Source organism: Poecilia mexicana, unplaced genomic scaffold (genome assembly GCF_051168715.1).
Source record: "Poecilia mexicana isolate PSO_F unplaced genomic scaffold, ASM5116871v1 scaffold_10, whole genome shotgun sequence".
Taxonomy (NCBI): domain Eukaryota; kingdom Metazoa; phylum Chordata; class Actinopteri; order Cyprinodontiformes; family Poeciliidae; genus Poecilia; species Poecilia mexicana.
The window spans coordinates 4,673,679-4,690,469 of NW_028263379.1; the positions used below are offsets into that span (position 1 = coordinate 4,673,679).

The 16,791-nt window shown below is 42.1% G+C and overlaps 1 protein-coding gene across 5 annotated transcripts in view; it reads right to left on the reverse strand.

The window, feature by feature from the left end:
• The window catches only part of fam13b (family with sequence similarity 13 member B), a 61,021-nt gene that overhangs the window by 14,458 nt on the left and 29,772 nt on the right, over nucleotides 1–16,791 (reverse strand). For 4 of the 5 annotated variants that reach the window (XM_088009351.1, XM_015004929.2, XM_088009354.1 and 1 more), the window contains exons 8-10: nucleotides 6,742–6,786; nucleotides 6,170–6,241; nucleotides 5,438–5,591 (exon numbers count right to left, since the gene is read on the reverse strand). In XM_088009351.1, the coding sequence (XP_087865477.1) occupies nucleotides 5,438–5,591; nucleotides 6,170–6,241; nucleotides 6,742–6,786 (271 nt within the window). The remainder of the gene's footprint in view (nucleotides 1–5,437; nucleotides 5,592–6,169; nucleotides 6,242–6,741; nucleotides 6,787–16,791) is intronic. The other variant, XM_088009352.1, reaches the window with a different exon arrangement.

The following is a 16,791-nucleotide window of genomic DNA, read 5'->3' on the forward strand; positions in this document are numbered from 1 at the left end:
AACTGAAACACTGATCATCTGGAAACAAACTGAAACACTGATTATCTGGAAACAAACCGAAACAAACCGAAACACTGATTATCTGGAAACAAACCGAAACGCTGATCATCTGGAAACAAACTGAAACGCTGATCATTTGGAAACAAACTGAAACACTGATCATCTGGAAACAAACTGAAACACTGATCATCTGGAAACAAACTGAAACACTGATCATCTGGAGACAAACCGAAACAAACTGAAACACTGATCATCTGGAAACAAACTGAAACACTGATCATCTGGAAACAAACTGAAACACTGATTATCTGGAAACAAACCGAAACAAACTGAAACACTGATCATCTGGAGACAAACCGAAACACTGATTATCTGGAAACAAACTGAAACGCTGATCATCTGGAAACAAACTGAAACGCTGATCATTTGGAAACAAACTGAAACACTGATCATCTGGAAACAAACTGAAACACTGATCATCTGGAGACAAACCGAAACAAACTGAAACGCTGATCATCTGGAGACAAACCGAAACAAACTGAAACGCTGATCATCTGGAGACAAACTGAAACACTGATCATCTGGAAACAAACTGAAACGCTGATCATCTGGAGACAAACCGAAACAAACTGAAACGCTGATCATCTGGAAACAAACTGAAACGCTGATCATCTGGAGACAAACCGAAACAAACTGAAACGCTGATCATTTGGAAACAAACTGAAACACTGATCATCTGGAAACAAACTGAAACGCTGATCATCTGGAGACAAACCGAAACAAACTGAAACGCTGATCATCTGGAAACAAACTGAAACACTGATCATCTGGAGACAAACCGAAACAAACTGAAACGCTGATCATCTGGAGACAAACCGAAACAAACTGAAACGCTGATCATCTGGAGACAAACTGAAACACTGATCATCTGGAGACAAACCGAAACAAACCGAAACACTGATTATCTGGAAACAAACCGAAACGCTGATCATCTGGAAACAAACTGAAACACTGATCATCTGGAAACAAACTGAAACACTGATCATCTGGAGACAAACCGAAACACTGATTATCTGGAAACAAACCGAAACGCTGATCATCTGGAAACAAACTGAAACACTGATCATCTGGAAACAAACTGAAACACTGATTATCTGGAAACAAACCGAAACAAACTGAAACACTGATCATCTGGAGACAAACCGAAACACTGATTATCTGGAAACAAACCGAAACGCTGATCATTTGGAAACAAACTGAAACACTGATCATCTGGAAACAAACTGAAACGCTGATCATTTGGAAACAAACTGAAACGCTGATCATCTGGAAACAAACTGAAACACTGATCATCTGGAAACAAACTGAAACACTGATCATCTGGAGACAAACCGAAACAAACTGAAACACTGATCATCTGGAAACAAACTGAAACACTGATCATCTGGAAACAAACTGAAACACTGATTATCTGGAAACAAACCGAAACAAACCGAAACACTGATTATCTGGAAACAAACCGAAACGCTGATCATCTGGAAACAAACTGAAACGCTGATCATTTGGAAACAAACTGAAACACTGATCATCTGGAAACAAACTGAAACACTGATCATCTGGAAACAAACTGAAACACTGATCATCTGGAGACAAACCGAAACAAACTGAAACACTGATCATCTGGAAACAAACTGAAACACTGATCATCTGGAAACAAACTGAAACACTGATTATCTGGAAACAAACCGAAACAAACTGAAACACTGATTATCTGGAAACAAACTGAAACGCTGATCATCTGGAAACAAACTGAAACGCTGATCATCTGGAAACAAACTGAAACGCTGATCATTTGGAAACAAACTGAAACACTGATCATCTGGAAACAAACTGAAACGCTGATCATCTGGAGACAAACCGAAACAAACTGAAACGCTGATCATCTGGAGACAAACCGAAACAAACTGAAACGCTGATCATCTGGAGACAAACTGAAACGCTGATCATCTGGAAACAAACTGAAACGCTGATCATCTGGAGACAAACCGAAACAAACTGAAACGCTGATCATCTGGAAACAAACTGAAACGCTGATCATCTGGAGACAAACCGAAACAAACTGAAACGCTGATCATTTGGAAACAAACTGAAACACTGATCATCTGGAAACAAACTGAAACGCTGATCATCTGGAGACAAACCGAAACAAACTGAAACGCTGATCATCTGGAAACAAACTGAAACACTGATCATCTGGAGACAAACCGAAACAAACTGAAACGCTGATCATCTGGAGACAAACCGAAACAAACTGAAACGCTGATCATCTGGAGACAAACTGAAACACTGATCATCTGGAGACAAACCGAAACAAACCGAAACACTGATTATCTGGAAACAAACCGAAACGCTGATCATCTGGAAACAAACTGAAACACTGATCATCTGGAAACAAACTGAAACACTGATCATCTGGAGACAAACCGAAACACTGATTATCTGGAAACAAACCGAAACGCTGATCATCTGGAAACAAACTGAAACACTGATCATCTGGAAACAAACTGAAACACTGATTATCTGGAAACAAACCGAAACAAACTGAAACACTGATCATCTGGAGACAAACCGAAACACTGATTATCTGGAAACAAACCGAAACGCTGATCATTTGGAAACAAACTGAAACACTGATCATCTGGAAACAAACTGAAACGCTGATCATTTGGAAACAAACTGAAACGCTGATCATCTGGAAACAAACTGAAACACTGATCATCTGGAAACAAACTGAAACACTGATCATCTGGAAACAAACCGAAACGCTGATCATTTGGAAACAAACTAAAACGCTGATCATTTGGAAACAAACTGAAACACTGATCATCTGGAAACAAACCGAAACGCTGATCATCTGGAAACAAACCGAAACACTGATCATCTGGAAACAAACCGAAACACTGATCATTTGGAAACAAACCGAAACGCTGATCATTTGGAAACAAACTGAAACCCTGATCATCTGGAAACAAACCGAAACGCTGATCATTTGGAAACAAACTGAAACACTGATCATCTGGAAACAAACCGAAACACTGATCATTTGGAAACAAACCGAAACGCTGATCATTTGGAAACAAACCGAAACGCTGATCATTTGGAAACAAACCGAAACGCTGATCATTTGGAAACAAACTGAAACACTGATCATCTGGAAACAAACCGAAACGCTGATCATTTGGAAACAAACTGAAACACTGATCATCTGGAAACAAACCGAAACGCTGATCATTTGGAAACAAACTGAAACGCTGATCATCTGGAAACAAACTGAAACAAACCGAAACGCTGATCATCTGGAGACAAACCGAAACAAACCGAAACGCTGATCATCTGGAGACAAACCAAAACAAACCGAAACGCTGATCATCTGGAAACAAACTGAAACACTGATCATCTGGAAACAAACTGAAACACTGATCATCTGGAAACAAACTGAAACAAACCGAAACGCTGATCATTTGGAAACAAACTGAAACACTGATCATCTGGAAACAAACCGAAACAAACCGAAACACTGATCATCTGGAGACAAACCGAAACAAACCGAAACGCTGATCATCTGGAGACAAACCGAAACAAACCGAAACACTGATTATCTGGAAACAAACCGAAACGCTGATCATTTGGAAACAAACTGAAACACTGATCATCTGGAAACAAACTGAAACGCTGATCATTTGGAAACAAACCGAAACGCTGATCATTTGGAAACAAACCGAAACACTGATCATCTGGAAACAAACCGAAACGCTGATCATTTGGAAACAAACTGAAACACTGATCATCTGGAAACAAACCGAAACGCTGATCATTTGGAAACAAACTGAAACGCTGATCATCTGGAAACAAACCGAAACGCTGATCATTTGGAAACAAACTGAAACGCTGATCATCTGGAAACAAACTGAAACAAACCGAAACGCTGATCATTTGGAAACAAACTGAAACGCTGATCATCTGGAAACAAACTGAAACAAACCGAAACGCTGATCATTTGGAAACAAACTGAAACGCTGATCATCTGGAGACAAACCGAAACAAACCGAAACGCTGATCATCTGGAGACAAACCGAAACAAACCGAAACGCTGATCATCTGGAGACAAACCGAAACAAACCGAAACGCTGATCATCTGGAAACAAACCGAAACGCTGATCATCTGGAAACAAACTGAAACACTGATCATCTGGAAACAAACCGAAACACTGATCATCTGGAAACAAACTGAAACACTGATCATCTGGAAACAAACTGAAACACTGATCATCTGGAAACAAACTGAAACGCTGATCATTTGGAAACAAACTGAAACAAACTGAAACACTGATCATCTGGAAACATTTTCAAGAAAAACACAAAGATGTCAGTTATGATTTAAACTTTAGCTGCTTTTTAAACCTGAAAGCCAGTAATCATCTGCTCTGCTGATGCTGGCAAAAATAAGTGGGGGTCGAAGGTCACCGGTGGGTCGCGAGGCGCCAACCCTAACCCTACACTAAGAAATTACACATATTTTCAAAAGTGGGTTTTATTTCAATAATCCCTTCTTTGAGCTGTAAGATGACAAAATGTTTAAAGTGTTTCATTCTGAGTATAAAGTAGCAACATTAGCAGAATTAATACGCAATTTTACCAGAAAAACGTGATTTTTATAAGAAATGTTGTCAAGATCTTTTTGTTTTTGGTAGAAATGCACATTTCTGTAAATGTGCCAGAATTAACCGAATGGCTGTTTTTCATCCGTTTCTCTTTACAACGTTCAATTTATCCTGCTAAAATCAATAAATCAATAAACTATAAAAAGTACAAACAGTCATTAAAACCGATGTGAGCAGCTCAGTCTGAGATTCTTTCTTCTAAATAAAAGTTTCATGTGGTAATAATTTGGTAATAATTTGTTGCTGATGTGTTAAAAGATGAAATATTTTCTTATCTCTTGAAGATAAAGTGTAACTTCACAAGATGCTCAACATTCCTCACTTTCATTTGGTCAGTTTTCATGTCGGAGTTCTCGTAAAATAACTACTTTATTCTCCTAAAGTTGCAACTGTAACCTTGTAATATCAGTAAGAAATAAAGATGGGGATTTAAAGGGCCGGCAGCACAGAAAAGCTGGTCAGAGAAACGTTGAGCTTTAAATGTGCGAGAGGACGAGACGTCCAGGCAGCGGAGACACTTTGTCCTCTCTAAATTTATCTACAAACTATCTGAACTGTGGAGTCGAGGGCTGGAGGTGAACCGGCGTAGTCTGGATGTTTGGCTGGAATAACACTGTGTGTCGGTGTGTGTGTGTGTGTGTGTGTGTGTGTGTTTTCCTGTAATTTGAGTCCAGGGGAGATTTTCTGTTTTGTGTCAAACTGAAAATGATGCTGACCTCTGCGTCGCTCTCGCTCGGCTGCTGCTCCCTCTGTTCGAGCGGGGTCTCCCTCTCTGCGTCGCAGGGACTGTCCTCAGGGTCAGTTTGTTGCTCTTCCTCTTCCTCCTCGTCGTCATGGCAACCCTGCTCTTCAGGCTCGGAGGGACTCATCCTGGGAATAAAAACAATAAAAAATGTTAAACTGGAAACAAAAGTTAGTTATGAGGCAAATAAAACTTGAATCATCGTCTGCTTGGCCAAACAGCATGATGCTGCCATCACCATGCTTCATAGCTGATGGGGTTCACAGTCTAGACCAGGGGTGGGCAGTCCTGGTCCTGGAGGTCTGAGTCCTGCAGCTCTTAATGTCTCCCTGGTCCAGCAGCTGAATCTCCTCCTCAGAGCATCAGGTTCTGCTAACGACTCAGTATTTGACTCAGGTGTGTTGAAGTTGAGACGTCTAAAAGTTGCCGGAGGCCCTCCAGGCCTGGAGTGACCACCCCTGATGTAGCGTTTCTTTTTTAAACATTTTATACCAACTTCTGTCTCATCTGATCCTAAAGCTGTTCTCCAGGCGACGCCTGGTGCCACGAGTCTCTTTCTGTTAATCTGCATCATTTGATGTTTTTCTAATATTGTATAAAAAACAACTGAGGTGCTTAAATAAAAAATCTGCAGAATGTGGCATTTTTAAACAGAATAATCAATATAATAATGAATTAGTAAAGTGATGGAGTGTTTGCCTCGCACCTCCTGCTGATGTTGGTTTTCAGCTCAAAGAAGTGCTGCTCCACTGCAGCCCTGATGGTTCTCTGAATTATCCTGAAAAACACAAAAATCACATTTATTAAGAAGTTCAGTTTTTCAGTGACAAACTTTAATTTTGTTCACTGTATGAATGTTGAATTATATTTGACAGATGGAAGCAGAGTTGTAGTTTTATTTGAAGTTTCTCTCGTTTTCTCTGATAAAACAATGTAATCCCATAATATGAGCTTGTTTGTCACAGGAAATGTTTTCCATGCTGCCTCCATCCCATGCAGTGAAGAATCTGCCTGACAGTCATGTGATCAGTCATGTGATCAGTCATGTGATTTCACCTCCCTGAGGCTCCAAAACTAACAAGCTGTGCGAAACGCTTTAGTTTGGCTCTGGAAGGAAACGGCAGCCTCCTGCGTTCTGCTCGTCTCCTTCAGATCCTCCCGCCTGCCTTCGTCTCTGGAGACACTTTCATTCATCACCAATCGTTTAACCTCGTCAGAGCTTTGGAGGTGAGAACGGCCGGTTGCAGAGAAACGTGCGAGTGTGGAGAGCGGACTTACTCAGCAGAGTCAGCAGGCAGGATGGACATGGGGGAGAGGCGGGAGCTGCAGAGGAGGAAGGGACAGAGCGGTTAGAACCTGCAACAGCCGGGACCCAACGCGTCAAAACAGAACCCATGAGAATCGGGTCGGAAACGGATCCAACTGGGACCGAGTGAAGGCAACAGGAACGGCGCCGCCGCTCTGGGTTATTTAGACTGGACTGCTGCTGGATCTGATACAGGGGCGAGAGTGTGTGTGTGTGTGTGTGTGTGAGAAGCTGTAAGACACAATCACACTTCAAGGGCAGCAGACAGATCAATAATTTGAATTATTAAAAAGTGGAGAACGATAAAAACTTTTATGTTTATTCTTCTCTATTTTTTCATCTAAATAAAGTAAAAGCAGAATCACTTCAACACATTTTTACTCAAGAGTAAAAAGTATCTGGTAAAAAGTCGACTCACGTTCTGAGTAACTGATCACATTATCAATCATTTCATATTAAAAATTACATCATCAGATGGACAAAAATATAAAGTTAAGTGGAAAGTTTGGTATTTTAAGGACGAATAATTCATAAAAGTAACAATAAATATAATCTGGAAAAATAAAATCTTAATAAAAAACTTGTGTGTCTGGTGGATTTGTGGTTTGTTTTTCATTCAGAGGGAAGAAAATCCAGAAATTTTACTCAAGAGTAGAAATCCTTCATAGTAAAATTACTCAGGTCAAAGTAAAAAGTACAGCGTAGTAAAAGTTTTTTTTTTTTAAAAAGTTACCGATGAAAATGTAATTGAGTAAACCAGTTAGTTACTACCCAGCTCTGTCTGTTAGGACTTTGACTAGGCCGAGCGTCCATCACCGCGCTGACCCGTCCTTCAGACAGAACCGCAGCTGTTCCTGCGGCGGGCCGATAACATCTGACAGAGACGCGCCCTGAGGGACTCCGCCTCCAACAACAGGCCCTTCAGGATGTTGCATAATCGTTCAGTAGCTGAGATAGGATCTAATCTTACACCTTCGTGTCCCTGGGGGCCGGAATAAGGCGGCTTTTCCTGCCGCTTCCACCAAACGCCACGCCGCCGCGTTCTTACGCAACACAGACTCCACGTTCTCGGACAGCAGAGACCTTTCTGCAGGACGCTGAAGGGCAGATAAGATCACGCAGAAACGGCTGTAAAGATTAAAGTGGAATCATGAAGAGACGACCTTTTGCAGAACTTAAATCACCAACACAAAGAGGAAGCTCAGAGGAGACTTTCTCAAGATTGGTCTGAACTCTGGGAGACGTTAACGCTGCGCTCCAGGAGGTCTGACTCACTCTGCGCTCTTAGTCCTCTTCAGATACTGTTTGTTTCTAGAACTGTTTCATACTTTCCTTTATACTTGTGCACAACGTTTCAGAAACACAGATATAAACCCGGTTCATTGTAAAACTCAACTTCAGCACAAACTGCTATAAAGTTTTTCCCAGCAGGAGATTCACTTTGATCTGAATGTGCAGCTTTCCTTTTCCTGCAGGAAAAGGAAAGCTGCACATTTCACAACTCGCTGCAGCAGAAACCTGGAGGTGGAGAAGAACGAAGCGGCTTTGCTGCGCTCATCAGCCGCCACACGACATGAACCCAGAACTATTCACCACCAGCTGCTCCAACAGCTGCAGGAGCCTGGTTTACTCCGACTTCACTGGGTTTCTTTAACAATCCTCCACAGACTCCTTCCTGTTACGATTGGTAGAAAAGCCTTAAGTTTGACTTTGTCGAGCTTCTTTCTCAGTGAACTTGGTTTTCCAGCAGTTCTCAGTTTGGTTTAAGCTTCAGCCCGGATCGCTCTGTGGCTCCTGGAGCCAGTTTCAGTCCAACTAGTTGGTCACATCCAGGTGTTGCCACATCCGTAAGCTCATTTGGTGGTAAATTACGGCTAGCAGCTCAGCTAGCAGTCTGCATGTCGAGCCGACTTTAAGCTCTCTAAAGTTCAGCAGAGGTTCCTGACCTAAAACTACTAACCGTGCCTTAGCAAACATTCAGACGAAGGCCAAGCAGTCGGATTAGAGATCAGAAGCAGAGACATCTTAAAGAATCACACCTCGACGCTCTGGAAGGAACCCAACAGGAAGCTAATCTGCTTTTATTAGCTACTGGAGCGGCTTTTCATTCAAAAGCTTCTAATGAGGAAACTTTCTCTGTTTTAGCCATTTTTACCATCAACAGATTGTTTTCATCTGAACAGGTTTCTAACCAACAGCAACAAACCGATCAGGAGGCTGGCGACAGAAGCTCAGGTCACCAGGTTACTCATCAGGATACGGACTATGTTTATGTCGGGGGGCCAAAGTGTGGCCCGGGGGCCAACGGGAGGCGTCTGAAGCATTCTGGGCGGTCCTCTGAGTTCAAACCTGGCCTGCAAGCAAAGGCGGCTCCTGCAGATGGACGCTTCCATCTTTCAGGGAAATATTCTCTAAATAATTTTTACAGAATGATAATGTCTTCTTAAAATAATATGTGGTACAAAAATAGATTCCCATCTATTAACAGTTTCTGAGAACCACAAATTTACTTTTTCTCAGGAGCAAATCTTACAAAAATGTCAGTTTTCCACAAATATTTATTTCTTTAATTTTAATAAAATTTAAATGATTTAGTTTATTATTAAGCAGATAAATTTTAAAAAGGCACCAAAACCAGTTTTTGCATGTTATTAGTAAAATGTTACATTTTCCGTCAAAGCAAAACGTTTGGATGAATAAACTGTCTGGAGACAGAATGAATGCCAAGGGAGCGCAAAGTGTGTGTCTCTGTGTGTGTGTGTGTGTCTGTGTGTGTCTGTGTCTGTGTGTGTCTGTGTGTGTCTCTGTGTCTGTGTCTCTGTGTCTGTGTCTCTGTGTCTGTGTGTGTCTGTGTGTGTCTCTGTGTCTGTGTCTCTGTGTCTGTGTCTGTGTGTCTCTGTGTCTGTGTGTGTGTGTCTCTCTGTCTCTGTGTGTGTGTGTGTGTCTCTGTGTGTGTGTGTGTGTCTCTGTGTGTGTGTGTGTGTGTGTGTGTGTGTGTCTCTCTGTCTCTGTGTGTGTGTGTGTGTGTGTCTCTGTGTCTGTGTGTCTGTGTCTGTCTCTGTGTGTGTGTGTGTGTGTGTGTCTCTGTGTGTGTGTGTCTCTCTGTCTCTGTGTGTGTGTGTCTCTCTGTCTCTGTGTGTGTGTGTGTGTGTGTGTCTCTGTGTGTGTGTGTGTGTGTGTGTGTGTGTGTGTGTGTCTCTCTGTCTCTGTGTGTCTCTGTGTCTGTGTGTCTCTGTGTGTGTGTGTGTGTGTGTCTCTGTGTGTGTGTGTGTGTGTGTCTCTGTGTGTGTGTGTGTGTGTGTGTCTCTGTGTGTGTGTGTGTGTGTGTGTGTCTCTGTGTGTGTGTGTGTGTCTCTGTGTGTGTGTGTGTGTGTGTGTCTCTGTCTCTGTGTGTCTCTGTGTCTGTGTGTCTCTGTGTCTGTGTGTGTGTGTGTGTGTGTCTCTGTGTGTGTGTGTCTCTCTGTCTCTGTGTGTGTGTGTGTGTCTCTGTGTGTGTGTGTGTGTGTGTGTCTCTCTCTGTGTGTGTGTGTGTCTCTGTGTGTGTCTCCCTCTGTGTGTGTGCGGTAGCAGGAAGTTTAGTTTGTGATTCTGCAGAAGTGCTGCTGTCAGCACATCGTCCGCCTGCTGAGGTCTGGCTGGACGGGAACCGACTGCTGCAGACGAGGCTCTTCACCCAGAGAAGCAGCTGCAGCCCAGGAAACACTCCGGCTCGTTTTCACAGCTCGCTCGGCTCGGTCTCCATTCAACCCAACAAACATGACGCCAACGTTTACCCAGCAGCTCCTGGAGCCTAAAACTCGGCTCGGTTATCCCATCTGCTCATCCCAACCTCCTTCAAACCGCATTTAACAAAATGTCTTTCCTTTTCTCTCCTAAACTCCTGCAGTTGACAAAAACTCAAACTTGCTTGCACTGTTATCGTCAGCAGAACTTAATGTTTCCATAAACAGATACAAACCTTGAAGTTTGTTCCCAGAAACAAGAAAAACATTCATCTAAACAATCCACAAGCTCGATTTGAAGGAGGAAATTATATAAACAGAATCCAAACCAAGAATGTAAGATACTCTCTGCTTCGCTCTGGTGATGATTTAGCTTAGATTCTGGAGCCGATTAGAGATTTATTCACTAAGTTTGTCTAACATGAAAATGTTCAATAATAAATGATGCATCTCAGACGGCCTTCGTTTTACATAACATGGAGCTGCTGAGAGGAGAAAGGCCTCGCTGGAGCAACAACCCCAACCGGATCACTTCACTTCAAATTCCTTTTCATCCAGATGAATCAACAAACCGACTTTCTGTGAGCTCATCCATCCGTCGGTGCATCCAGCCATGCATCCAACCCAGAGGAGTTACGTAAAGCTGCCGTTTACCTCTGCAGCAGGATGTCACAGGCCATCCTCATGTTTCCAGCCGGGTTTCCTCTCAGGCTGATCTGCCCTTTTATGCCAGAACCGGGTCCACCCTGTAGGTGTGTCAATGTCAAGATTCGGCTTGTTTCTCGACGTTTCTTTGTCCCCTTTTTTTTTTTTTTGCTGACCGGCTCAGAAAAAATCGTCTGTTTTTATCCTTCTGGAATTGAACCCAAACCAGCTTCTGGTTTCTTCTGTTCGGTTATCCCAGCCGAGCGCTTTGTGGCGCCAGAGACAGAACCAGCAGGTCCAGCAGCAGAGCCACAGCATCACCTGGGTGCATAATGTGGCCCGAGTGTGTGTGTGTGTGTGTGTGTGAGAGAGAGGTCGTCTCAGTCTGCTCTCTGAAAAGTGCTGCAGTAAACAGCCAGAGCTCTGCTCAAATATATGAGCTCCTGATGTAACCATGCAACAGCCTGAGGAGGGCCAATGGGACGGCGGAGGCTGGAGCCAGCAGCCAATAGGGAGGAGGGATGAAGCAGAGGGGGAGGGGCTTCCTGTCAGCGATGAATAGAAAGTCAGCGGTTCCTGCAGCGGTCCGCTGGGCGGTGTAGAGCCGCTTTAAAATACACATTAAACCAGAACCAAACCGCTTCATCCTCTAACCGGCGACTGCTTATCAAATGCATTAAGAGATTTAATAAAATACAGAGCAGACAGAGACAGACGCAGCAACAAGAGATCACCGAGACAAAGAGAGGAAGGAAGACACAAACAGAAATAATCATTTAAAGAACACTTTGTTCAGTAAATCTGACTCTTCTCCAGCTTAAATCTACAGGGGTTTTATTTTTAGAGCGATTTGGGTTCAGACATGAGTCATAGTTTAATTACATGACTCATCAAAAAAACCAGAAGAAACAAAAATCTATTAAATACAGACTAATGGGAATATTCAGCACGTTGTGTGCAGCTCAAAAAGGAGGCTCAGGTGCTGTTTATACAGTTAATGTCGACTTGAATTCTTCTTTTACACTTTAAAAACTCCTCAAGATATTACTTTATTTGCATTAAGCGTTCTATTTCAACAAGTTACTTAAAAACATTATTTGAACCTTAAATGTCAGCTATGTTATAATGGACCTTACCACAGGGGCCGCGTTTCATTGGCTAATGTCCATTTCACGTCACAGCGCAGCTACCACGTGGTGACCGTCTCACAAACACAAGCTACAGTAGTAAACACATGCTAATGCTAATGTACATTGTGGACTAGCAGACCGGCAGAAAGTTTTTGCGTCAGGACTCGAAAAAGAACGGTTCTCCTCTGTCAGTGGGGAATCTGTTCAGGCGATGTCGGGTATCCTGATCGTATTTGTGGAAATAAAATTCACAGATTTCCAAAATCTGAAACGGAAAGCCTAGCTTGGATCAAAGCTTGTGCACGACCGCATTTGCAGCTCAACCGTCGTAGGATCAATAAGAACAAAGGACTGTGTGCTGGTGTGAGTATTATTACTTTGCTTTCTGTGTGTTTAATGAATGAAAAAAAGAAAGTCAATCATTAACACATCCATTATGAAAACCTTTTAGCTAAGTACAGCATAATGGCAGTACCGATACAACTTCTACACCTTGAAGCCTGTCTGTTACACAGTCTTACCTTAGCTGAACAGATCAATATGCAACGTGTACCGTATCTGACATACATTAAAGATTTCATTTTACCTGAAAAGGCTTTTTACGAAACTGTAATCGTGTTAGCCGCGCTAGCATCGAGTATCAGGCCTAGGTACACTCATCCTGTTCTGTTGTTTGCCAACAACAGAAATCACTGATTCCAAAAGTAACCCTCAAAACCATGAATGCCCGACTTACCCAGCCTTGCAAGAACAACAGGCATCAGTGATCTTGTCCACAGCTATATGTATGCTGAGGCTGGGAGGATCTGCTGTTTTCCTCATCGACCAGTAGCATTTAGCTGCGACGCGCTCAATGTTGGAGGCATCCTGTGGCTCAAACACCTTGATGTCGTCCAAAAAAGATGATATGAACTCGTTGGTTCCCCTGTCCATTGTCGTGGCTGATATTTTTTGAAAATCCGGCAGAAATGCTACACTAATCGACTCAGAAATACTCTGCAGAGAGTCAGTCTAAGTGAAAGACGCCATGTTTACGTAGAAACTAAGCTCCGAGGCTTTGTTTGTGAGACTTGCAGCCACGTGGGACTTTAGGGGGCGTTTCTGGGCGGGGCTTGGTAAAGTCCATTCTGTTAAGGTTATGTGCAGCAATTTCAACTTTTCTATAAATCTATGTCTTGGCAAAAGCAAATAATACAATTTGCAACTGTGAAAGCAATTATTTTTTAATTGCAAACAAACAAAAGAAAAAAACGTTAAATCCAGGCAGCAATAATCACAAAAACACAGCAAGAAGATAAATTAGTAAAAAATTAGTAGTTATAGTTTTGTTTTATAGCAACATCTCCTTTTTGGCCACCAAGAGACACTGAGTCATTAATATTGGGAGAAATGTACAAGAAAATAATGCACAATAGGAACACAAAATGATTTTAAATATGTTGAACCTTGGACTCAGGGATTCCTCAAATCCAGCATTTATGGAGCCATTTATCGTTTTTATAGGTAAAAACAAAAACAAAGCGGATAAATGTGAGTTTCTGCATGGAAATCATGAAGCTCATTTAGGAAAATTTAATCAAATCACCAAAGTTATTAAAACTAATTAAATTTAGTACTAAAATAATCACAACCACCAGAAGAAGAATTTGAACTTCCCTCCGTCTCCAGTAAAACTTTTAGATGTTGTGATTTTGAGCTGAGGTCAGCCTGCAGACTCGCTTCTCTGAGGTGATTTCAGGATCTGGCTGTTAACTAAAAGCCTGAACCAGAACCGGCGGTCCGGTTCAGATGTGCTGCTATATGGGTCAGATAGGTCAGCTAATCCATCAGGTGGCGCCTGGACCCGCCTGGACCCGGTGACATGAAAACACTCTCTGGATGCTTGAACTGATTAAATAAACTGCCATCTTTACATAAAAGAGCATAAAATGACTAAGTCAGGTTAAAGACACTTTATTATTAAACCTCTAAAACGTTCAAAACAACATTTAGTGTGAGCTATTCATTAAAATAAAGACTATTTATTGTTGTAACATCATTTCATCTGACGTTTTCAGCCGCAGAGGAAACCAAAGTGTGGCCTTCCCTCCAAACTGGGCCAAAGCAGCAGAAGGCAGATACTGACCCGTTTAGTATCACATCCAACAGGAAACGTTTGGCCTCCAACACATCGACCTGTCGGTTATCATCTGATTTGTGCTGCAATCCTTTCAAGAATTCTGAATTAACAGCAGAAGCTATCATTAATAAAGTGATGAAGGTTGTTCACACTGAACATAATGTCCAAACAGCTACAATTATTTATAAGGAGTTAATATCGGCCTCATTAATAATTTGAGATAAGCCCAAACAAACTGTGGTGATAAACGGTTGTACTGGGTGATATGTGGATATTTCAATTTGCTGTTATTGTATTTTTTTTTTATGTATTTTTCTGCAACTGTTGTTGCTGTCTAAAAAGCAAAATGCCTGTTGGGAACAATAAAGTTTATCTAATATGACGAAGGTTTTTAGTAGGAATGAGACAAAAATGAAATCTATTTTACAGAGGAATCACAATTTTCATTTACGACAATTCAAAATCGATTTAAAAAGAAAACCGCTGCCAGTCGGCCTCCATTTTGTAACTCCATGGAGACACTGGATGTTCCGACGTTGCCATGGAGACACTGGATGTTCCGACGTCGCCATGGAGACGCTGGGTGTTCCGACGTCGCCATGGAGACGCTGGATGTTCCGACGTCGCCATGGAGACGCTGGGTGTTCCGACGTCGCCATGGAGACGCTGGATGTTCCAACGTCGCCATGGAGACGCTGGATATTCCGACGTCGCCATGGAGACGGTACTGGGACGTACGCAGAAAGTGCCACAACAAAGAGGAAGTTATAAACGCGAAAGAGAGATTCAATGACTCCGTCTCTGTTGAAGGAAAACCTTCGGATATTTACTGAATACAAGGTTCAGAAAATAAAGATAATAAAGATTGAAAACTTTGGGAAGACCGCTAACGAGCAGAGTTAAGGTACATCTCTCCCTCTGCTTCCACTATCTAGTTTCTGAGTAAATATGGAGAGTTTATCTGCATTTTTTATGATTCTCCACTAAATAACCACAAAAACTGTCAAAAAAATGTCCTGGATGGAGACACTGGAGGACGCTGTCTGCAGAAAGGTGGCGCTCTCTCTGGGACCACTTCATAAAAACAAAATGGAGGATGCAGGGAGGGAGTGGAAAATACTTTTTAATGTCTCCATTTGTCGTTCAGACTGGAATAGATCAGGAGGATCATTTAAACACTGAGAGGCTGAAGCAGAAATCAACATGAGTAATCGCTTTGAATCGAAAAGATTCCCCATCAATCTGTTTTATAGTTTCCATAAACTATAAACAACCATAATTCATAACTAATAAGGGTCATAAGCTACAAAAAGCTAATCTTTTCTCCATCTTGTTTAGAGACCCGACTGTTGCTGCTTTGACAGGAATAACGAGGATGTGTGAACGGCAGGCAGAAACAGGTGAATCCTGAAGGTGTCTGGGACGCCAGCCTGGGTTTGTTCCTGTTTAGTCCAGAAGCTGTAAAAGGCCTCAGAGGACGTACGGGCCAATAAACTAACACCCACATAAAAATAAGGTGCAGATTATCTCAGATCAAGACACTTTACGGAGCTGCATGATGGGTAATATCTGCCTGGTGAGACGGTTTACTGCCTCCTCCACTCACACTGCAAATCAATAAACTGATGGCTAGCATCAGCCGCTCCTCTTCCTCACTGGGAGTTTTGTTTCTCCTGTGGTTGGGATTCTTCCTCAACAATACTTTCCACAGACAGCGACACTTCCAGGCCGGTCACCAGAGAAGAAATACCAGCGCTTATAAATAGCTGTAAAAGGAGCGAAGGCCTTCAGGCGCTAAGGCGAGTGTTAGCTGTCAGAGGCTATTACTGCAGGCGATGAAGAGGGCAGCCGCTCCTGTCCGTCAAACAGTTAAACAACATGTTGAGTCAGTGGAGGACGACTTTATCTGAGATGACGGTCAGCCACGCCAAGACTCAACAACAACTTCAGGGAAAAAGACTCCAAATTTAAAATATTAAACTTATTGGACTTTCTGTCGTCACACCAACATTTCAAACTAATTCAGATACAAAAAAATCATTAGAGAATTAAGTTATTTATTGAAATAAATTGTATTTCAAAGCAGAATTCTGGGTTAAGCTAACGCTTGTAGCATTAGCTTGTAGCGTTAGCACAGCTAGCATGCAGCATCTCCTGTGTGTCTGCCTCAGAGGGAAAGTACTTCCTGACATGCTAACAGCAGGCTAATGAGGGTTTCAGGCTGCTGAATTTTCCGACTCGGAAGTTGAAATGTCTGTATTGCAACTGGAAATGGAAGGCAGCTTTTTTAAAATAAATCTACTTCTACTGATTTCTGACACAAATAAGTAAGAATTTAAAAAATATTTTTTATAGTATCGATTATTTCGAGACAGAGGTTATTCTGGAAACCCTAGCAGAAAGACG